At 41.1% G+C, this 22,010-nt stretch overlaps 4 protein-coding genes and 2 long non-coding RNA genes across 8 annotated transcripts; 5 read left to right on the top strand and 1 right to left on the bottom strand.

Annotated features, from left to right (window-relative positions):
• The first annotated feature begins 850 nt into the window (after positions 1-850).
• On the top strand, positions 851-2,859 carry LOC124219085 (probable cytochrome P450 6a13). The gene is made up of 4 exons (XM_046626230.2): positions 851-1,884; positions 1,950-2,171; positions 2,246-2,497; positions 2,603-2,859. Exons 1-4 carry the CDS (start codon positions 1,014-1,016, stop codon positions 2,797-2,799), a joined length of 1,542 nt encoding a protein of 513 aa, XP_046482186.1. The 5' UTR covers positions 851-1,013; the 3' UTR covers positions 2,800-2,859.
• A 667-nt stretch (positions 2,860-3,526) lies between these two features.
• Positions 3,527-5,857, top strand: LOC124219084 (probable cytochrome P450 6a13). Its single transcript, XM_046626227.2, has 5 exons — positions 3,527-4,633; positions 4,697-4,918; positions 5,022-5,273; positions 5,380-5,572; positions 5,669-5,857. Exons 1-4 carry the CDS (start codon positions 3,538-3,540, stop codon positions 5,544-5,546), a joined length of 1,737 nt encoding a protein of 578 aa, XP_046482183.1. The 5' UTR covers positions 3,527-3,537; the 3' UTR covers positions 5,547-5,572; positions 5,669-5,857.
• Positions 5,858-8,180: 2,323 nt separating this feature from the next.
• LOC124219097 (uncharacterized) lies at positions 8,181-9,709 on the bottom strand. The gene is made up of 2 exons (XR_006883318.1): positions 9,433-9,709; positions 8,181-9,345 (listed from the first exon to the last, which is right to left on the bottom strand). It is a non-coding gene; the product is annotated as an uncharacterized lncRNA (long non-coding RNA).
• A 358-nt stretch (positions 9,710-10,067) lies between these two features.
• On the top strand, positions 10,068-16,464 carry LOC138190966 (uncharacterized). Its single transcript, XR_011177135.1, has 2 exons — positions 10,068-10,434; positions 16,195-16,464. It is a non-coding gene; the product is annotated as an uncharacterized lncRNA (long non-coding RNA).
• Positions 11,539-16,464, top strand: LOC124219089 (probable cytochrome P450 6a13). 3 transcript variants are annotated; one of them, XR_006883317.2, is made up of 5 exons: positions 11,539-12,597; positions 12,678-12,899; positions 13,122-13,373; positions 15,504-15,735; positions 15,861-16,464. XR_006883317.2 is itself a non-coding variant. In XM_046626235.2 (4 exons), the coding sequence occupies exons 1-4, from the start codon at positions 11,724-11,726 to the stop codon at positions 15,542-15,544; spliced, it is 1,389 nt and encodes a 462-aa protein (XP_046482191.1). In that variant the 5' UTR covers positions 11,539-11,723; the 3' UTR covers positions 15,545-16,464. The 3 variants fall into 3 exon arrangements, 2 of the variants coding, with proteins under 2 accessions (XP_046482191.1, XP_046482190.1); XM_046626235.2 differs by having other exon boundaries at positions 15,504-16,464; XM_046626234.2 differs by lacking the exons at positions 15,504-15,735; positions 15,861-16,464 and adding an exon at positions 13,474-14,762 and having other exon boundaries at positions 11,564-12,597.
• A 502-nt stretch (positions 16,465-16,966) lies between these two features.
• LOC124219088 (probable cytochrome P450 6a13) lies at positions 16,967-20,970 on the top strand. Its single transcript, XM_046626233.2, has 5 exons — positions 16,967-19,095; positions 19,176-19,397; positions 19,620-19,871; positions 19,972-20,257; positions 20,606-20,970. Exons 1-4 carry the CDS (start codon positions 18,222-18,224, stop codon positions 20,148-20,150), a joined length of 1,527 nt encoding a protein of 508 aa, XP_046482189.1. The 5' UTR covers positions 16,967-18,221; the 3' UTR covers positions 20,151-20,257; positions 20,606-20,970.
• The last annotated feature ends 1,040 nt before the right edge of the window (positions 20,971-22,010 follow it).

The raw sequence follows: 22,010 nt of genomic DNA, 5'->3' as shown, positions 1-22,010 counted from the left end.
AACGAAAAACGAGGTACGCGTAACCATTTTGCGCTATAGTCGATCCTTTTTTGGTAATTGCAACGGAAAATCAGTGTATGAGCTCTACTCTACTTTTTTAGTTAAACAAGGCTTTAACGTGAATTTATCGTTGCACAAGCATTAAATTTTCGCAACAGTTGTAAGAAAATCTAGTAACAGCGATCGTAATGAGAAAGAATAGTAACGGATACCAGACTTTCCGACAACAGCTAGAAAACTAATTTTCATTTTCTACCCGGAACTATATTTTTCGATTGTGGTAAAAAATGAAAATAGTTAAGGACTGAGCGATAACGGGAAGTAAAAATTTCTCTCAATGTAACGTATTCGAATCCTACTACAAGTCGGTGTCGGATATACTTTCTCGATTCGATTACAAAGTGCGTTTTAATTTCACGGGAGAGTTGATCCCGAGAGTTAGTCCTCGTCCGTGGCTACGAATTCTTCGGGGATTCTTCAGCAAAGACTACGGCAACGTAATGAAACACTGATCGCATGCCAAAGACACAGAGGTTCCTTTGGGTGAGTGAATTTATTTTCGGCACAAGCCTCGGTAGCGCAGTAGGCAGCGCGTAAGTCGTAAGGTCGTGAGTTCGATCCTCACCCGGGGCATAATTTTGCATCTCGTGAGACTCGCAGGCTCATATTTTCAAGGTCCAGACGGGAGAATATGGAAATTGGCAAGAATATGCGGATCCGCCACGACGAAACGAAAGCGAAGAATTCGGTTCAGGAGTACGGTTTACACAATTATATAACAAAGTTCGCTATCTCTATAAATAAATCACTATCATTGCATCATTTCTTACTAAGATTAGGAATGTTTTCTAAATCTTTGATGTGATAAAAATTCTCTGATGATAAAAAAGTCTGATTCAAATAGCACCTACAGCGAGTGGCTGCGACAATTTTAGTCTATCTAGTTCGATAGCGCAAGTCGTGCAATTTGTACATCGGAACACCTCGCGTTGAAAACTAATTGATAAACGATAATGTGGAGCTTCTACACGTGGACTTTGTTCTTATTTACGGGGCTGATAACCGCGGTCTTCTTCTACGTCAAAAGCCAGTTTTCATTCTGGTCAAGGCGAGGCGTTCACTGCCGGAAACCGCACTGGTTCTTCGGCAGCCTGGGAGACTTCCAAGCCGGTAAGTTGGCCCTTCCCGAGTTGCTTCTGGACTTGTACAAGGAGTCGAAGGGCCAGAGATTTGCCGGAATCTGGGAGTTCTATTCTCCCGAATTGGTCGTCCTGTCACCTGACTTGATCCAGGACATACTGGTGAGGGATTTCGCGACATGGTCGAGTCGCGGCGTGACCGTGAACCTGGACGTCGACCCGTTGGCGGCGAACTTGGTCAACCTCGATGGAAAGAAGTGGAAGGTGGTTCGAAGCAAGCTGACGCCAACGTTCACCTCGGGAAAGCTCAAGCTGATGCAAAATCTGCTACTCGAGTGCAGCAGGGAGTTCATGGATCACTTGAACCGCGTCACAACGACGGACCAGATGGTCGAGGTCAGAGAATTGAGCGCCAAGTACTCGACGGACGTTATAGGTTCCTGCATATTCGGAATACAGATGAACTCGCTGAGGGACGAGAACTCGATATTCCGCGAGATAGGGAAAAAGATATTCCCCTCGTCCCGAATCAAGACCATCTGCAAAACCGTGCAGCTCCACTTTCCCTGGCTCTTCAGGCTACTTAAACTTTCGACGAGGACCCGCGAGGTCACGGAGTTCTTCATCTCCCTGACAAAGGCCAACTTCAAGTACCGTGAGGAGAAAAACGAACGGCGAAACGATTTCATGGACCTTCTGAGGGACCTCAAAAACACCGAGGAACCGATCGACGAAGACGATATCGGTGAGTCCGAATCAAAGAGCGAGACGTCTTAACTTCTGGCTGCACTTCGTTATCCGTACTTTCAGAGTTCAACGACGAGCTTCTCGCAGCTCAGGCCTTCATTTTCTTCGGTGCCGGCTTCGAGACCAGTTCTTCGACTCTAAGTTTTTGTCTTCACGAATTGGCCGCGAATAAAAATCTCCAGGATCGTCTGCGCGACGAGGTGCGACGTACCAAGGCGAAAATGGACGGAGATATCACCTGGGATGGATTGAGGGACATGAAGTATCTGGACATGGTATTTCAGGGTACGAGCCATGCCCCAATTTTCGTACTCTGCGGTACTCGCGGCTTAACTTGACCCCCTTTTCTGCGGTCTTAGAGACCCTGAGGAAGTATCCACCGCTTCCGATCCTCGTCAGGACCTCCGTTAAACCCTACCGCATACCCGACACCGACGTCGTACTGCCCGAGGGAACGGGATGCGTCGTGCCCATCTACGCTCTCCATCACGACCCAGAGTACTATCCCGATCCGCAGAAATTCGACCCTGAAAGATTCGCCGAGAAGCGGAAGAGCCAGCGATCGCCTTTCACCTATTTGCCCTTTGGAGGGGGTCCCAGAATATGCATTGGTAATCATTGCTTCAATTCATTTAACATTTTCAATCTCATTGTCAATTTAACTGACAGGCAAACTAGCAATAAAAGTTATCGATAAGGTGATTACTTCTTGTCAGGTCTTCGGTTCGCCGAGCAGCAGGTGAAGCTGTCAATTTTTCAACTGATAGACAATTTCGAGATTTCTTTGTGCGAGAAATCAAAACACCCGTTACAACTTAATCATAAGGCTGGATTTCTTCAGCCTATCGGTGGCATTTGGCTTCGCCTGTCCCGCAGTATCGTTTCTAATTCGAGTGTCAGGTCTGACAAGTGAAAGTTGATCACGTCAAGTCTATTTTCGAAGGAATAATAAATTTCTGGTTAATAAATTTTACTTAGAATGTGATATTTTTATTATTTTCAATTTACTTTATTTTTTTACGATAAAGCGTACGGAAAATTTTTGATCTTACTCGCTTTTGCCATTTGTGATCGCTCCTTCATTATTTTAATATCACGTTTTCGGAATTTTGCTACGAATAATTCAGCTCAATTTTTTTTTCGAATTACGGAAATTCCAATAACGTTCAGTCAAACCTGTGGACAATTTATTCAGAAGAATAAATCCCTGATATGGTGTGTCTCAGACCTCGAGAAAAAAATCAATAAATGATCGTGTGATACGAGTTATGAAGGTAAATGTGTAAGAGGTAATGTACCGAAAATTTTGATCATACCTAATGAAACGAGTTGGAGAATCCGGACAAAGATGAGACATTTTTACAAAAAAAAAAAAAAAATTCAACAAGAATCACCATTTACAAAGATAAACAAAATGATTTACAGTATTTTATATCTAGCTATCTATAATATGAACAGGGAATCTGAGAAGTCATTATAAAGATAATTCATGTCGGCACCATAAGTCATTTCTTTTTATCGTGAAATTCTCATTCGTATCACAATTCAAGGAGATAATATTTTACCGAGTCATGCACTTTGAGATATGGCGTCGGGGACAGCAGACGGCGACAAGTAATAAACAACATCGGAAACCACATTGCATAGATGTATGTATAGACTCAATACGAAGATTAGGCGGAGAGTGCAGATAGGTGGTGAGTTGCAGTTGTGCGTATCGTTCACAAGTGCTGCATATTCTCCCACACGTGCATGCTCCCCTCCGGAGTCTCTTGAGAGTAGTCGATGTTGCCCCGACAATAGTTTCAGTGATTTGTCAGTAAGGAACCAGCTGGCAGGGAGTTGGGACCGTCCAACTCATTGCTGCTCCGAAATGTGGGCTATCGGTGTAGTGAGTTTGTGGATGTTGTTGTTGGGCATACCTGTCGCTCTGTACTTCTACCTAAGACGACAGTTCTCGTTCTGGTCCGATCGGAACGCACCGTACAAAGAGGCGCACTGGATCTTTGGCAATCTCGCAGAGTTCGTACGGGGTAAGCGATCCTTAGCCGAGGTCAGCCTGGACCTTTACAAGGAGTTCAAGGGCTCGAGATTCGTGGGAATATGGGAGTTCCATTCGCCGACTCTCTTCGTCATCGATCCGGAGCTGCTGCGTGACATTCTAGTCAAGGATTTTGCGAGCTGGTCGACTCGAGGAACGGCCGCGAACGTGGACGTCGATCCGCTGTCAGCGAACCTGATCCACCTAAACGGAGACACGTGGAAGTCGGTACGGGCGAAACTGACACCCACGTTCACATCGGGAAAACTTAAGCAGATGCATTACCTGCTGCTCGAATGCGGTAAGGACTTCGAAAAGTATCTCAACGCTGCTGCAACCGACGGAAAACCCCTCGAGGCCAGGGAGATGAGCGCCAAGTTCACCACGGACGTTATTGGATCGTGTGCCTTTGGGATTCAGATGAACTCTCTAAACGACGAGGATGCGGTATTTCGTCGGATGGGAAGAAAGATCTTTGAACCATCGACCAAGGGAAAAATAGTCAGGGCGCTGCAGCGCCATTTTCCCGGGTTGTTTAAGTTCCTTAATCTCTCGACACACGAGCAAGAGCTCACCGATTTTTTCCTCAAGATAACGAAGGAGAATCTCGAATACCGAGAGCGGAACAACTTGCAGAGGCACGATTTCATGGACCTTCTTAGGAACATGAAGAATTCTGGCGAACCATTGGGCAAGGATGATGTGGGTGAGTTCGGGTCAAGGCGGTCAAGTTCCGCGAGACTCTGACCGCTTTAACCTTCGGTTTCAGAGATAGATTACCGATTTCTGGCCGCTCAAGCCTTCGTCTTCTTCGCGGCCGGGTTTGAAACCAGTTCAACGGCCATCAGCTTCTGCCTCCACGAGCTGGCCGTGAATCAGGATATCCAGGATCGACTCCGGGACGAGATAAACGAAACGAAGGCTGCCAGTGACGGGGAAGTCACGTGGGACGGTTTGAACAGCATGAAGTACCTTGACATGGTTGTTGCAGGTGAGGATTGGCTACATCGTTTTCCAATACAGACGCGACGAGTGAGTCTCCCTGTCTCCTTCGTCGTGGAAAGAACCGAATCGAATGTGGATTATTTTTTCAGAGACCCTGAGGAAATATCCTCCCATCCCTGTTACTACGCGGTGTGCTGTAAAGCCCTACCGCATACCCGGAACGGACATAGAACTTCCCGAAAGAACGGGATGCATTGCGCCCATCTATGCCCTCCACCACGATCCCGAGTATTATCCCGAACCCGATAAGTTCATCCCCGAGAGGTTCACCGATGAAGCCAAAAGCCAGAGGCCAGCTCTAGCCTACCTTCCGTTTGGAAGCGGACCCAGAGTTTGTATAGGTGACGAGTTTAGCTGATCCTGAAAGTCTGGACTTCCTGATGATGTTCATTTGGTTTTTGACTGTGTCAAAACTATAACAAAGAATATTTTGCATCTCGCCTACAGGCCTGCGGTTCGCCGAACAGCAAACGAAGCTGGGACTCGTCAAGCTGGTCGAGAACTTCAAGATTACACTGTGCGAAAAGTCCCAGAACCCACTGCAGCTTGATCCCAAGGCTAGGTTCCTGGTTGCGAAGGGCGGAATTTGGATTCGAATATCTAAAAACTCATAATATACATCGGATGTACAATGCGACGAGTTGTTTTTTTTTTCTGAAGTGAATTTAAAATTTATGACTTGATGGTAATTAATAATAAAGTCGATCTTATTTGTGTTTGTTCTTGTCATTTGCAGATGCAATTACTACTTGGAATAGGTCGCGAAGTCGTTTTTACTGCTGACGAAAAAACTGCAATTATTCATCTATCAATATTATCTCAGTGCAATTGACCACGAAGTTGTTGTTTTCATTCTGTCATCGGGAAAATTACTCCAGTCGTCTATACATGTTAACCAAAAATTAAAAAACAGTTACTGTGTCCACTGACCATGTTATTCTTTTTCTCGTATGATACTCTGGCAATCTTGAACATTCTCTCCTAATTTCCAATAAGATTTTACGTGATAAACTGATGGCAAACAATTACAAGATGCGTAACAACCTACTTCCACGAATCTAGTCTATACAGATTTTGCACTTGAGATTTGTGTATGTGATTATGAGAGCTTTAGTGTTACTAAACAGAGGAAAATTAATATTTGTCGAAAAAGTATACAATTGCAGTGAGGAGAGTGCTATTCCATAAATTAAGAAAATCTTTGACTTTTATCAGTTGAATAGTTAAAATCATAGATTTTCTCAAATTTTGAACTGCAATATGCAATTGAAGTTAATCGAAAGAATATGTAAAAGTACTTGCTGAGGTTTTTCATCTGCTGAATGATTAAAAACCACAAATTTTTTTAATTTTGAAACAGCACTTTCCTGGCTACAAAATCAAACTGTTTCGACAAATAGTTATTTTTATATGTTGGATATAACTTAATTTACAATAATCACAGGCATCAATCCCAGGCACAAAATCGGTATAAACTTGTGCTGTAAAAACTAGAAAATCGTTCTTATTTTGCCCAAAACTACAAAAGCAAATATTGGCGGATGTGTAGATATTTTTTCATTGTTTTGATTCATGAAAGAAAATAACATCAATTCACCCCACGCAGAACAAAAAAAAATTTGTTTCGCGACCAGTGTAATCAGATCTCGTCGAATATTCCTTCGTTAAATGACAACATCGAAACGATTATTAGAAATTTCTTCATCTCTAAATTGACCAACAATAAGTCTCTGAATTTCCGGATATTTCTATCTTCGTCCAATTGATGAGATAAACTATATGTTCACATATATACAGAGATAACTGAATCTCCGTCGAGCATATAAACTCATCAAAAGTTCTGCGTGTGCATCGAATCACTGGAGCTTTGTTTACTCTTCTAGAAAAAATTTAATGCGATTGAAAATCCAACTGCCCGAGGATTACGGAATAATTTGCGAATTAAACCGGCTGACAAGCACAGATGGAAAATCATCGTAGGTACGTGGAACGCTTCGCTTCCACATTTTTTCTAGCACCTTCGCTGATTGAGGGGCGTTTATAAATCTAGAGCGGCTCACTCCCCTCGGTTTATGCTGCATTGATTTGTACGTATTTAATATCACCGGAGCTTATTGTCATCCAGAGTATTGTCGTCATTGTGATTTCACACCGTCACTCACATCCCCGTTTCCACATCTACCCGGAGGCAGGGTGTAGAAAAATAAAATTGATGTCTGCGTACGGAGGGTCGAACCCTTCGAGGTTGATGCTTGGCAGCGATGGACGCCCATTATTCTCCTCCGGTGCGTATGAAAGAAAAGCGGTATAGAGAGGAGAAAAAAAAACGACAGCAAGTAAGAGGGTTCGTAATAAAACTCCTGGTTGCATCGAAACCTTTACCGGTTACCAGGAGTCACTCGTGTAGTCACCCTCGGTCATTTGAAAAAACCGGAAATAGAAGAAACCGGAATTAACCCGAGGGAGTCTCCACCCCGACCGACATATGGCCAAACAATCGGGCTCAGCGCCATGCGTCGACGTATTATGCGCGGAATTAAACCCTGTGATCTCAAACGCGAGCCTTTGGGCTGTGCATGAATTAACGAAGTTTTATTCCAGCGCGGACATTTTCTACTTTAGATGGATCAAGTCCCGCTGAAAAGGCGACATTCTGCACTGTTTGAAATTTTAACTAAATATAATGTCCCAGCAGGTCCAGTTTATATTTGTGACACTAATTATTGTAATTTTAACATTTGAATTGTACTTTTTACTCTTTTTCACTTAGTATTACATGTCAAAATGGTTAAATCAATCCAAAAATCAACATGTCATATTTGTAGATTGCTTCAAAGATGCGCACAAACTGGAACGTTACGTGGGTATGTTTGGAAGATATCTCCCAGCCTACCGCAACTTAAAGCGAATGAAAATCGATGGAGTTACGTGGTACATTTTGCTCTTGATTAATAGGCAAGGCCGTTAGTTTATGGAACCACACTGACTTTTGGGAAACATCGAGGATTTGATGTATTTTTAACCTGCACCATCACCATCGAAAGTTGATCCATTGTCAGCAAGTATGGTAAATTTCAACGGCAAGTAATAGAAGTCGATGGAAGCAAATCTGACGCAAATGTACCGTCCAACTTTTCTGGCAATGTTGTAAAAACTTCGATCCCATGAGAATGTACTTCCCCCAATTAAATGTGGAAGCAAGCAATTATGCTTCATGTTTTTGCAGATTCAAGTTTTTCCAACCTGTGAACCTTGCGAGAGGTCGCAGGATCCTTGGTAGCTTGTCCTCAAGAAATCAAAATCTAGTACTGGTCACAATATCTTGCCGTGCTGGAGTACCGATTCCAGCAATTAGTAAGTGGCTCACTTGAGGTTGTAAATATTGTCGAATGAAATGGAAATGAACACCGCTTGTGTCATTCTATTTTACAATCGTGCCATTCCCACATTACATCGTTACGTTAATAGTGATCGTTTTCATGTACCCACTTAACATCTTCTATCTTGAGCAATTACCTATAGATTCACGTCCCACTTGACCGATGAATAATACATCACCCATTCAGTTCCAAACCGAAGTGTAGAATACCCTGCAATTAGTGTTGCCTTCACTTCTCCTCTTTGTTTCTCTCATACTGTTATAAGGTTTAATTACACGTGTCGCATTAGTCGAAAGAACCTGATCAGAAACATACTTGCGGCTTCAGTATGCCTAAAGCTTTTTATAAAATTGTCACCTTGCCATTTTCAATGGTCGCCCGAGGCTCCAATTGGCTCTAATTGGTTATAATTGGTTCGCTCGTTGACCTTGGAATTACAAGAGTGACGGCGCAAGTGATTCGATTTGTGAAAGGCTCGATTTGACTTTGATTCATTACAGAATTTGTGTCGTTCTGAAGTTGAAGGAAAGCCTCCAAAGTGGTTTATCACCAGTGATTTAGTTTAAGGCATTTTTGTGGCTGTAAATACGTGGTTTTTGACTAGGCGTTATCTATGGATAGCGTCGCTCGTTGCTTTAACATTTGGTTACTGCTATATCCGTAATCAGTTTTTGTTCTGTGCCAAGAGGCATCCTTTCTACAGGGAATCGCAGTGGCTGCTTGGAAGCTTTGGAGATTTCGTTAAGGCTAAGGTTGCCCTGGACATCTACAACTAGTTCAAAAAGACGAGATTTGGTAGAGTTTCGCTGTTAAACTTGCCGTATCTGTTCGTTACGGACCCGAAGCTGATCCACGATATCATGGCGAAGGAATTTGAAATGTGGTCAAGCCGCGGTTTGTTGTCAACTTGAAAGTTGACCCGCTTTCCGGGCACCTGTTTAACCCAGACGGTACAAAAATCCTCCCCAGTTTGAACCGGAATTTACATTTCTTTTTCCTGAGGATGTTTTCTGGCTCTCGGTCAGTAAAAGTCCTTCCAATATTAGGCGTATTAAATTACATTCCATAAAAAAATCTAGCTGAGACTGCTACACGGTGTTTAATTACCATTATCCCTTACCAAAAAATGTGATTCGTTGCACTATTCTTTTTGGGCACTGATATTTCTTCCACCTTATGTTTTTCTGATTGTTAGATGCTGCTGACGATGGTGGTCCACAGTTAGGGAAGCTCAACTTACATTTTTTAAACGTTTCGAGTTATGCTTTACACATTCCAATTATCCTGAAAGTACGCGATTGTAGAGGGACATAAATTTTCGCGTCTACCTGGCACTCGCAAGAATTTAGACAATGGTTCATGTTTTCTCCTCCATTGACGTACGGATAACGCAAACATTATTTGCAAAAGGGGAAACACACATCAAACACAACATATTACTTGGATAACGATAGCAGTAATTATCATTTTCGTAAAGTAGATTATTTCAATAATTATAGGTTATACGTCGGAGAAAAAAATACATCAAACATTCGTGTTATCTTAATACCGATACTGAAGTTATCACGTGCCTACAGTTCGTGCATAATTCGTAACGTTACATATTTTACGTTCAATAAAACCTTCTATGGTCAAGTGATAAGTTTCCGAATGAAACAATTCTATTCAATTGCGTATGAGCCGACGGTTTTCATCGATTTCTTCACCACACGTACGGGATTTGGAGGGCTTACCGATTATTCCAAACTTGTTAGTCATGTACTGTTTAGAAAAATCGGAACGTTTCTGCGTACCGCGGCACTCTTCAGTTTTCTATTTCCTAGATTACTCTCGGCTAGACGGACCGTTTTATCTCGCTCCTTTCCTCTAATCGTAGGAACCCCCGTTGTGGTTCTCAGCATCCGTTTAAATTCTGTTCCGCTCTCGCTTCCGGTTTTCGACTATATAAGGAAGTTCTCGCCTGAATCGAACCGCAGTTGTCGGTCAGCTTTCAGCGAAACTATTACGGACCAACGTTCAGCTGTACTATGTCGCTTGTTATCGTATTTCAAGAAGTTAAATTAGCAATCTCTCATCGACACAATACCTTCGCTCAATTGATTCATTGCGTATAGTACATGAGGTTTCATTTTGCATTTAATGACTATCACAAAGCGAATACTATCCCTTTTCTCTGCTTCTAGGGCAGAAACTCATCTTTGCAGTGTCTTAGTCGATTCTTCGATTGCTGGCTTTTACTCTAGTTTCTCTCAGCCTCAAGGTCTATTCTTCCGGGTACATGGAGGCTTTTCGACTTTGGTCTAATCTCTGATGATCAGTTACCCTGCCACCTCGGAAATATATCATCTTACTAATTGTAAGAGTTACTCACTATCTTTTAATTTAACATGATATTTAATAAACTCACTTCTCAACAGTTTGCGCAGCCAACTCTGACTCCACTCACCAAAATCAGATATTTGTGCTGTTTTAAACAAGTTCCGATGAATCTCAGAGGCACATTCAGAATGACACTTTGAACGCTTGAAAAACTTGACATTTTCAAGCTACATTTACGAAGCACATGATACAAAGACCACGGTGGAAAAGATAGAATTAGGTGCAACGATCAAATCACTCTGAAGTTTTTGAGTATGGTTCGAATAGTTGAAATTTGAACTTCGCAAAACAGATCGTTAAGTGTACGAAATATATTAAGCAAATCGATGCGGGATTATTTGATCAAGTGCCTACATAGCAAGGGTAATTTATACGACTCTGGTCAATCGCTGAACAGCAGTACGATGATAAAAGTGTATTCAATAAATTTTATGAAGAGTATTTTGACAACTTCCAGTATAATTCGATTGTGCCGTCCGCAGATGCGAAAAAAATTAATAAATAAAACGGATACAAGTGAAAATTTAGCATCAATCAAGTATGAAAACGGTAGTTTTCTCGATCAGAATTCGTGCGATCGTTACACTTTTACCGCGTGATGTTATTTCGTTTCCATTCTTATCGCATATAGTTACATTCACTCAAGTTACAGGAGTTTATTTCTTTCGGTGATTACGTCAAATTGCGCATATTTATATAAGTACAACGATATACTGACTCTCACGACGAAACTGGAGAAAAAATATCAAGACGTTTCAGATCTGTACATGTGGAGTCCACTCTTGAAAAAGTATGAATTCAATATGCGTTGCAGAAAAACAAAGTGAGATCATCGCGTGGCTATCAAATATCACGTGACCGATAATACTAACCGCAGCTCTTCTCGAGCTTTGATATATTGCCATACTCTTCTCACTGGAAAAACAGTTTGATTTCGGTCCGCACGGTGAACGCTAGCATTAGTATCTCCAGACTTCATCCAAAGAGCAGCAACCAATTGAGTTGAAGAACCGAATTTATCACCGTCAAACAATGTTCACCCAAATTGTAGTTAACACGTGCTTGGTATTGGTGGGTGTGCTGACTGTCTTATACTTGTATATTCGTCGCCAATTTACTTACTGGGAGCGACTAGGCGTGCCGTACGTGAAGCCGGATACGTTTCTGGGAAACTTTGGGGATTCCTTTACGAAGAAGAGACCCATGTCTGAAATGCTGATTGAATTATACAATAAATCCAGTGGAAAAGGGTTTACGGGTGTGTGGAACTTTTTCTCGCCAGCACTGTTTCTCGCCAATCCCGAGGTGCTATGCGATATCATGATAAAGAATTTCGACGCGTGGACCGACCGTGGAGTACCTAAGAATCCGGAGTCCGATCCGCTTTCGCAGCACGTGGCCGCCCTGGATGGAAAGATGTGGAAGGACGTGAGAGCGAAACTGACGCCAACGTTCACATCCGCGAAACTCAAGCACATGCATCACCTGTTCTTGGAGTGCGGGAAAGACTTGGAGAAATATCTGGAGTCTTTGGTTTCAAAAAATGAGGCGATCGAGGCCAGGGAAGTCAGCGCCAAATTCGCCACGGACGTAATCGGCTCCTGTGCCTTTGGGATTCAGATGAATTCACTTAGTGACGAAGATGCCGCCTTTCGTAACATGGGGAAAAAAATGCTCGATGTAACAATGGGACAGCGATTCGCCATTGTTGTGGTTCTGTGTTCTCCGTGGTTGTTCAAGAAACTGAAGCTATCTCTGACACGGCCAGACGTCGAAGAGTTCTTCCTAAGATACACCAGGGAGGCCTTCGAGTATCGGGAAAAGAACAACGTGCAGAAGCACGACTTCATAGATCTTTTGAGGAATCTCAAAAACGTGGATCAGTCACTCGGCGAGGGTGAAACAGGTACGTTAAGCTTATTTTTGCGACACACCAATGCTGATGAATCTCGAAGACGTCGTGTTATCCTTGACAATTGTTTTCAGTATTCGACGATAAACTCCTGGCTGCCCAAGCGTTTGTTTTCTTTGGGGCCGGTTTCGAGACGAGCTCTACAACGATTGGGTACGCCCTTCACGAGCTGGCTGTTAACCAGGATATGCAAGACCGTCTGCGAAAGGAATTGCATGAAATGAAAGCCGCTAACAAGGGTGAAATCACCTGGGATGGTTTGCAGGGTATGAAGTACTTGGACATGATATTCCAAGGTATGTATAATTTCGTTCTAAATAGGGTGACTACACCAGTAAACGATTACCCACCAATAATTGAACGTACCAAAGAATACATAGTCATCTTATCATGATTGTCCAATCATTGGTCTATCCACCCTATTCGCTTTGCAATTGTACAGCGTGTGACATATCTGAGAGACTATCGAGCCACAGTGATGTCTGGAATGATAATTTCATCACTTTCCTTTCTTGCAGAAACTCTGAGAAAATATCCAGTAGTTCCGCAAGTCAGCCGAGTCTCGGTAAAGCCTTACCAACTTCCTGGTACGAATGTGGTACTACCGTCAGGATCAAGATGCATAATTCCCATCTACGCCTTTCACCACGATCCGCAATTCTTTCCGAATCCGGAAATATTCGATCCAAAGAGGTTCACTGACGAGGCAAAGGCCCAGCGACGCCCTCTTACCTTTATACCCTTCGGTGGTGGGCCCAGGAATTGTATAGGTAATAAAACTTCACCATCATTATATACAAGTAGAAATACCTGGAAATGAAGAACGTTGTTCTTGGAGTTGAACCGATTGATTAACACAATTTTTCGTAGCTTCTCGGTTCGCGGAGCAACAGACGAAAATTGGTATCGTCAGTGCGATCGACAAGTTTAAGCTTTCACTATGCGAGAAGTCACAAAATCCAATTCAATATAAAAAAGGTGAACTTTTTCTTCACTCGGATATTGGAGTTTGGATTAAAGTGTCTCGCATTGGTGCCGATAACAAATGATGAGACTGCTCTTTGTTGGCTGAATGAAACCGATCGAGAATTCACAGCCAATACACTACGGGAAGTGCAAATTTTTGCACAATTTTTGACATCACATACAAACTAATGCTACGAAGTGTTTTGACACAAATCTGACTAAAAAATAACCTCCCGATTCTTTCTCGACATAGATTTTTTAATTTCTGCCGTGTATACGCAGATGCATTTATAACCAATAATCGAACAATCCTTCAGAATATCAAACACTCTAGCTTGTATGGACGAGAATGAAATAATTTAAAACCTTGTTTCGGGTTTCAGTCGAATCTCTCGTCATCTCTATAGCAATAAGCAAAAGTATCATGACTTTTTCGCAAGCAAAATTTGACAAAGCGTATATAACGCAATCAGCTTCTTCTACACATAACGCTTATCTGGAAACACATCGCATTAATTATGTTTACGAATACCAACGTCGAGCTGGCCTAGAGCTGGTGACTAATTTAGCGTAGTAAATTGCTTAAGCAGATGTCAACGAATTCCGAAAATAACACAAGAACTCGAGGGAAGAAACATGAAAAGCATCAGTCTCGGTAAACAGAGAGCTTTAAATGACACTGGAGTCAGTTTTCATTTTACCTTGCGCAACTTCAGACTCGTAAATGATGTTTTTCAACGGATAGAGGGAAGATTGGTGTCGCAGTGTGAAATGAACTTTGCAACGCCAAGGGTATATTGTCGGTGAAAATTGACAGGGACTAGCCAAGAGACTTAAAGAATGGTGTCATATGCTCCGACGTCTGGACGTCGGATATGAATCTGACGCAAGCGTTGAGCGCAAGGAGAAGCTCAGTTTTAGGATCGGGGATAAATAACGGAAGACTAACAAGAAGCTCAACATTCTAGCTAGAACCAGTCTAAAACAGAGTTAATTGCTATGTGGCGAATCCAGCAATTATTAATTTCGTACAGAGAGTGGATGATTGAATAATTGTGCTGAAGAAAAAAAATGATTTTAAACAGGAATATTGTTTTATTAGCGATGCAAGTATTCTAGTATTATATATGTGACCTATCAACCACGAATAAAACGCATGTGTATCGACCGTAAAGTCGATTACATAAAATGAATTTCTTTTTATTTAATGGAATAATGCGAAATACTATGCGTGTACAATTTTTTCAAATTTACAAATTTCTATGTTGTGTGAGAGCACCAGGAAAAATTACGTCTATGAGTAATCGTTGAAATTATAGGATATAAGTAATACATTTCACCTTGAAACTTCGAATTACTCCAAGAAACAAAATTCACATTCGTGTGTGTCATAGATTCTATTCTATTTCGAGCAATATTTATTTGGTGGATACGTGTACGTCATAACGTATAAATTGAATGGTTCAAAAAATCTCTACAATTATAACAGGATATCGGATGCGAATTGTATTTTAAACACGGAGTCTATTTATTGTATACGGTGAGAAATTTATTTCGAATTTCAGGAACTGCCAAGAAATTGCGAGTCGTTATAAATTAATTATTAATTACATACGCAAACATAGTCAAGTTACTCGAATTGGCCGTGCAATGTTTATGAAATAGTCACAGCTATTAGCCGCTAATGATCACGGTTGGTAGCAATAGTGCGCATGGACCTTGTTTACAGAAACGTCAAGGTACTAGATTCCTGCAAAGCCACGGTAGCTTGCATCTTTCGGTTGTTGTTACCTGGAAGTTATAAAAAAAGAATCACAACAAATTACTAATAAAAAATCTCGATGTCGATTTCCAACGTACTACGTGGAAATTAGTTTCAAACCACTTAGGTTTGTCCATTTAGCTTTGAATGATAACAATAATTGACTTTGCAGAAGCTTTGGGAAAATACCCAAACATTTTAGAAACAGAGTGACAGTCGGTCAGGCCTCGTCGAGACGCCTGATAAAAATGTATTTCTACTTCGGAGGCCAACAACAATGACTCCATTCTACGTTATTAGCCGTGATTCAGAATATTTACCAGATCTTAAGACATTCGAACCACAAAGGTTTATCGACAATGCCAAGTACAGGCGATTGCCTTCTGTGTGCATTCCTTTTGGAGGTGAGCTCAGAATTTTTATCGGTAGAAGATTTGAGTAACCTGAAACGGAAACACAAAACAATGCATGAAGCATGAGCGAGGTAATCTATCTAGATCACTTGAGATAATAAAAACTCCATTTTCAGAGGTCCCTGATTTGCCGAACAGCTCAGACCGAATTTGGAATCGATAAGATAGCGACCGTTCTATCTCGCTCCTTTCCTCTAATCGTAGGAACCCCCGTTGTGGTTCTCAGCATCCGTTTAAATTCTGTTCCGCTCTCGCTTCCGGTTTTCGACTATATAAGGGAGTTCTCGCCTGAATCGAACCGCAGTTGTCGGTCAGCTTTCAGCGAAACTATTACGGACCGACGTTCAGCTGTACTATGTCGCTTGTTATCGTATTTCAAGAAGTTAAATTAGCAATCTCTCATCGACACAATACCTTCGCTCAATCGATTCATTGCGTATAGTACATGAGGTTTCATCTTGCATTTAATGACTATCACGAAGCGAATACTATCCCTTTTCTCTGCTTCTAGGGCAGAAACTCATCTTTGCAGTGTCTTAAGGGGGTATTCTAGTGTAGAGGCATGAATTTGAGGTGTTTTTTGAAGTGCTATAAACAAAAAACAAAAAATATTTTTACCATCCATTTTTTTATCAGGCGTTTATTATTATTTCACGATTACAAAAAAAAAAAAACAAGTCAAAAAATACAAAATTGAAAGTGCTATGAGTTGTTGAAGTGGGGGGTACAAAAAAAATGGCGCGCCAATGTTGTCACGATTGCAAGCATTTTCAAAGTCAGAAAAAAAAAAAAAAAAAGATTATTAATCTACATAAATGCAGCTATCGTACTAACTAAAAAAAAGTCGAAAAAAAATTTTTTTTCGCCAAATTACGGCTGTCCGAAAAAAAAATACGTTTTTTTTGACATTTTTGGACGTTTCTGAATTTTTTAAAAATAGTAAAAATTATTATTTCGTTATAATAATAGTTCGTGCGATAGAGACATGTATTGAGAAGATTCTCACCAAATTTCAAGTAAATCGGTTCAACAGAACTTGAGAAATCATGTCAACCGTTTTGAAAAATGTAGTTTTGAGAAAAACGCGTTTAAAGTTTCGAGTAAAATTCGTTCCAGCCGAGCCAGTATTGAAGACGTGTCACTAAAATAGCTATATCTCCGAAAATAATTGAAATTTTGACTTGTCCTTTTAAGGACACATTCTTGAAAGGTTAAGCTTTGAAAATATAAAAAAAAAAAAATCGATTTTTTCAAATTTCTACACTAGAATACCCCCTTAATCGATTCTTCGATTGCTGGCTTTTACTCTAGTTTCTCTCAGCCTCAAGGTCTATTCTTCCGGGTACATGGAGGCTTTTCGACTTTGGTCTAATCTCTGATGATCAGTTACCCTGCCACCTCGGAAATATATCATCTTACTAATTGTAAGAGTTACTCACTATCTTTTAATTTAACATTATATTTAATAAACTCACTTCTCAACAGTTTGCGCAGCCAACTCTGACTCCAATCACCAAAATAATATATTTGTGCTGTTTTAAACAAGTTCCGATGAATCTCAGAGGCACATTCAGAATGACACTTTGAACGCTTAAAAAACTTGATATTTTCAAGCTACATTTACGAAGCACATGATACAAAGACCACGGTGGAAAAGATAGAATTAGGTGCAACGATCAAATCACTCTGAAGTTTTTGAGTATGGTTCGAATAGTTGAGATTTTAACTTCGCAAAACAGATCGTTAAGTGTACGAAATATATTAAGCAAATCGATGCGGGATTATTTGATCAAGTGCCTACATAGCAAGGGTAATTTATACGATTCTGGTCAATCGCTGAACAGCAGTACGATGATAAAAGTGTATTCAATAAATTTCATGAAGAGTATTTTGATAACTTGCAGTATAATTTGATTGTGCCGTCCGCAGATGCGAAAAAAATTAATAAATAAAACAGATACAAGTGAAAATTTAGCATCAATCAAGTATGAAATCGGTAGTTTTCTCGATCAGAATTCGTGCGATCGTTACACTTTTACCGCGTGATGTTATTTCGTTTCCATTCTTATCGCATATAGTTACATTCACTCAAGTTACAGGAGTTTATTTCTTTCGGTGATAACGTCAAATTGCACATATTCATATAAGTACAACGATATACTGACTCACGATGAAACTGCAGAAAAAATATTAAGACGTTTCAGATCTGTACATGTGGAGTCCACTCTTGAAAAAGTATGAATTCAATATGCGTTGCAGAAAAACAAAGTGAGATAATTGCGTGGCTATCAAATATCACGTGACCGATAATACTAACCGCAGCTCTTCTCGAGCTTTGATATATTGCCATACTCTTCTTACTGGGAAAACAGTTTGATTTCGGTCCGCACGGTGAACGCTAGCATTAGTATCTCCAGACTTCATCCAAAGAGCAGCAACCAATTGAGTTGAAGAACCGAATTTATCACCGTCAAACAATGTTCACCCAAATTGTAGTTAACACGTGCTTGGTATTGGTGGGTGTGCTGACTGTCTTATACTTGTATATTCGTCGCCAATTTACTTACTGGGAGCGACTAGGCGTGCCGTACGTGAAGCCGGATTCGTTTCTGGGAAACTTTGGGGATTCCTTTACGAAGAAGAGACCCATGTCTGAAATGCTGATTGAGGTATACAATAAATCCAGTGGAAAAGGGTTTACGGGTGTGTGGAACTTTTTCTCGCCAGCACTGTTTCTCGCCAATCCCGAGGTGCTACGCGATATCATGATAAAGAATTTCGACGCGTGGACCGACCGTGGAGTACCTAAGAATCCGGAGTCCGATCCGCTTTCGCAGCACGTGGCCGCCCTGGATGGAAAGATGTGGAAGGACGTGAGAGCGAAACTGACGCCAACGTTCACATCCGCGAAACTCAAGCACATGCATTACCTGCTCTTGGAGTGCGGGAAAGACTTGGAGAAATATCTGGAGTCGTTGGTTTCAAAAAATGAGGCGATCGAGGCCAGGGAAGTCAGCGCCAAATTCACCACGGACGTAATCGGCTCCTGTGCCGTTGGGATTCAGATGAATTCACTTAGTGACGAAGATGCCGCCTTTCGTAACATGGGGAAAAAAATGCTCGATGTAACAATCGGACAGCGATTCGCCATTCTTGTGCTTCTGAGTTCTCCGTGGTTGTTCAAGAAACTGAAGCTATCTCTGACACCGCGAGACGTCGACGAGTTCTTCCTAAGAATCACCAGGGAGGCCTTCGAGTATCGGGAAAAGAACAACGTGCAGAGGCACGACTTTATAGATCTTTTGAGGAATCTCAAAAACGTGGATCAGTCACTCGGCGAGGGTGAAACAGGTACGTTAAGCTTATTTTTGTGGCACACCAATGCTGATGAATCTCGAAGACGTCGTGTTATCCTTGACAATTGTTTTCAGTATTCGACGATAAACTCCTGGCTGCCCAAGCGTTTGTTTTCATTGGGGCCGGTTTCGAGACGAGCTCTACAACGATTGGGTACGCCCTTCACGAGCTGGCTGTTAACCAGGATATGCAAGACCGTCTGCGAAAGGAATTGCATGAAATGAAAGCCGCTAACAAGGGTGAAATCACCTGGGATGGTTTGCAGGGTATGAAGTACTTGGACATGATATTCCAAGGTATGTATAATTTCGTTCTAAATAGGGTGACTACACCAGTAAACGATTACCCACCAATAATTGAATGTACCAAAGAATACATAGTAATCTTATCATGATTGTCCAATCATTGGTCTATCCACCCTATTCGCTTTGCAATTGTACAGCGTGTGACATATCTGAGAGACTATCGAGCCACAGTGATGTCTGGAATGATAATTTCATTACTTTCCTTTCTTGCAGAAACTCTGAGAAAATATCCAGTAGTTCCGCAAATCAGCCGAGTCTCGGTAAAGCCTTACCAACTTCCTGGTACGAATGTGGTACTACCGTCAGGATCAAGATGCATAATTCCCATCCACGCCTTCCACCACGATCCGCAATTCTTTCCGAATCCGGAAATATTCGATCCAAAGAGGTTCACTGACGAGGCAAAAGCCCAGCGACGCCCTTTTACTTTTATACCCTTCGGTGGTGGGCCCAGGAATTGTACAGGTAATAAAACTTCACCGTCATTGTATACAAGTAGAAATAGCTGGAAATGAAGAACGTTGTTCTTGCAGTTGAACCAATTGATTAACACAATTTTTCGTAGGTTCTCGGTTCGCGGAGCAACAGACGAAAATTGGTATCGTCAGTGCGATCGACAAGTTTAAGCTTTCACTATGCGAGAAGTCACAAAATCCAATTCAATATAAAAAAGGTGCACATTTTCTTCATGCGGAGCATGGAGTTTGGGTCAAAGCAAGTCGCTTTGGTGCTGAAGACAAGTGATTCCCTTCCTCTTGGATAACCGAATCCAATCAATCGAGAAGTTCAAGCCAGTCCAACAGAAGGTGTAGTGGAGAGTTGCGATAAATTCATGATTTCATACCTAACAGGTAAAGTTAAGAAGTATTAAAAGTACGATCCTAAGTGGCAAAATAGATTTACCATTTCTTACCTCCAGTACTTTACAATTGATCTAGTTTCCTAAAACTGAACAATTTCTGGAAAAGCAGATGCATGGACGATAATGAGCCAATGTTTATACCAAAAGTTTATATAACTATCTTTTCAAGATTAATGCAATAAGGTGTACGTATTAGGATAATTAATTTTGCAGCGGCTTAGGTGAGCTGCGATTTCAGTCCCCGCTACTGCATGACAGAATTTTTATGGTTAAAAAAAAAAACTCTACAAACTTTCGAAACGTCCCGGCTATAAAATATCTCGTTACCAAATTGCAGGACTGCGGGATTATCGGGTGGACCCAACGGATGTATAATTCTTCCAAACCTCAAAACTCCCACCGTATAATCGTTATGTCAAGTAAAGTGCGGAGTATAGAATTCCCGTGAAAAAATTATGTATACAGTAAAACGACCATCTCGAATAAGTCATAGCAAATAAGTCCGAAAGAATCCGGACAAGTGCAAGTTGAAATTCTTTTATTAATATTTAATTGATATATTTTGATTTTGTGACATAAAAGAGCCAGTTTCAAATACTTTTACAATTTGTGTTATCGATAATAACCTTTTTAAGTGTTAAAGTTATTTGGAGTATCTATTTATTTATCTTTATTAATTGGATGTAATTAAACAGAAATATTAAAAAAGATTGTACATCTTCTGGTAGAAAAAAATGCCAAATTATCAAGTAACATTAGATGAAACTTGGAATAAGAGAAATAACGTTAGATAGTGCGAGTAAACAGTTAAGTTAGCAAACATAAGGAACGAGTTGGAGCGACTCGAGTGCAACCAGTAGGAATCTAGTCGTTAGTCATCCTGGCTTTCAGTAGCACATACCGTTAGCAAACCGCAGTGTGAACGTACTTAAAATGTGGAGTCTGGCGCTTTCATTAATTAACAAATTGAAGTTGTTTCGAATCGCGTGAATCGTTTGATAATGTTCGTCTAACGCGAGAATGGCCGGTCCCAGGTTCAAACGTTTTCAAAGATAGCTCCTGCTGTTGAAATATCGCCATGAGGTCACACCTGTCGCCAGGTGTGAAGAGCCAAAGGCCGAAAAGACCTCGGCCTTGTTCTCCACATCATGTATCTACCATCAACTCGGTTAAAAATAATACGAAGAAAGTGCTGCCAACCTATTAAGAATTACCTGAAATGCACTTTTTTAGGCCCAACCTGCTGGGCGAAAAAGATTGACGTGCTAATTAGGCCCTTCGTCAGGGTAAGAGTCAGATCGATGAATTATTTCACACTCTCGCTTCAAACATTCACGACATAAATTATATAGATACTTGTAGTATTACACGTATATTGTTATGCGATTGTTGGATACGTATTGCGCATCAACCACTACCCGCTTATCTTTAATTCAGCCGAGTCTCGAATTCTCAGATAAAAGAAAAAGTGACCCAATAATATAGCAAAAGTAGGCAAACAATTTATGAACCCTGCCGATTACAGGATCTAATGAGGATAATCAAATGGTTCTAGGAAACAGCCAAGTAAATTCTAAATCTGGGATCGTGTGGAATTACGGGTATGATTGCTAAAAAGATGTGTTACTCGAGAGTCAGCCAAGATTTGCAATAAGATAGATGTTTCGATTGATAATTTGCGATTATTGATACGAATCAAAGACGTAAAGAAGATTTTCAGCTGCAAACATCGTGAAAAATAA

The sequence above is a fragment of the Neodiprion pinetum genome, chromosome 5, assembly GCF_021155775.2.
Source record: "Neodiprion pinetum isolate iyNeoPine1 chromosome 5, iyNeoPine1.2, whole genome shotgun sequence".
In the NCBI taxonomy this organism is placed as follows: domain Eukaryota; kingdom Metazoa; phylum Arthropoda; class Insecta; order Hymenoptera; family Diprionidae; genus Neodiprion; species Neodiprion pinetum.
The sequence above is the reverse complement of the archived record's forward strand: the minus strand, read 5'-3'. Positions and strand labels throughout refer to the sequence as shown.

What these genes read in the sequence shown, in the direction of transcription:
- LOC124219085 (XM_046626230.2), top strand. Translation starts at nt 1,014, where the DNA reads ATGTGGAGCTTCTACACGTGGACTTTGTTCTTATTTACGGGGCTGATA. An exon ending in GATCGACGAAGACGATATCG is followed by an intron (nt 1,885 to 1,949) that starts GTGAGTCCGAAT and finishes CCGTACTTTCAG; the next exon opens with AGTTCAACGACGAGCTTCTC. An exon ending in TCTGGACATGGTATTTCAGG is followed by an intron (nt 2,172 to 2,245) that starts GTACGAGCCATG and finishes CTGCGGTCTTAG; the next exon opens with AGACCCTGAGGAAGTATCCA.
- LOC124219084 (XM_046626227.2), top strand. Translation starts at nt 3,538, where the DNA reads ATGTATAGACTCAATACGAAGATTAGGCGGAGAGTGCAGATAGGTGGT. An exon ending in ATTGGGCAAGGATGATGTGG is followed by an intron (nt 4,634 to 4,696) that starts GTGAGTTCGGGT and finishes CTTCGGTTTCAG; the next exon opens with AGATAGATTACCGATTTCTG. An exon ending in CGGACCCAGAGTTTGTATAG is followed by an intron (nt 5,274 to 5,379) that starts GTGACGAGTTTA and finishes TCTCGCCTACAG; the next exon opens with GCCTGCGGTTCGCCGAACAG.
- LOC124219089 (XM_046626234.2), top strand. Translation starts at nt 11,724, where the DNA reads ATGTTCACCCAAATTGTAGTTAACACGTGCTTGGTATTGGTGGGTGTG. An exon ending in ACTCGGCGAGGGTGAAACAG is followed by an intron (nt 12,598 to 12,677) that starts GTACGTTAAGCT and finishes AATTGTTTTCAG; the next exon opens with TATTCGACGATAAACTCCTG. An exon ending in CTTGGACATGATATTCCAAG is followed by an intron (nt 12,900 to 13,121) that starts GTATGTATAATT and finishes CCTTTCTTGCAG; the next exon opens with AAACTCTGAGAAAATATCCA.
- LOC124219088 (XM_046626233.2), top strand. Translation starts at nt 18,222, where the DNA reads ATGTTCACCCAAATTGTAGTTAACACGTGCTTGGTATTGGTGGGTGTG. An exon ending in ACTCGGCGAGGGTGAAACAG is followed by an intron (nt 19,096 to 19,175) that starts GTACGTTAAGCT and finishes AATTGTTTTCAG; the next exon opens with TATTCGACGATAAACTCCTG. An exon ending in TGGGCCCAGGAATTGTACAG is followed by an intron (nt 19,872 to 19,971) that starts GTAATAAAACTT and finishes AATTTTTCGTAG; the next exon opens with GTTCTCGGTTCGCGGAGCAA.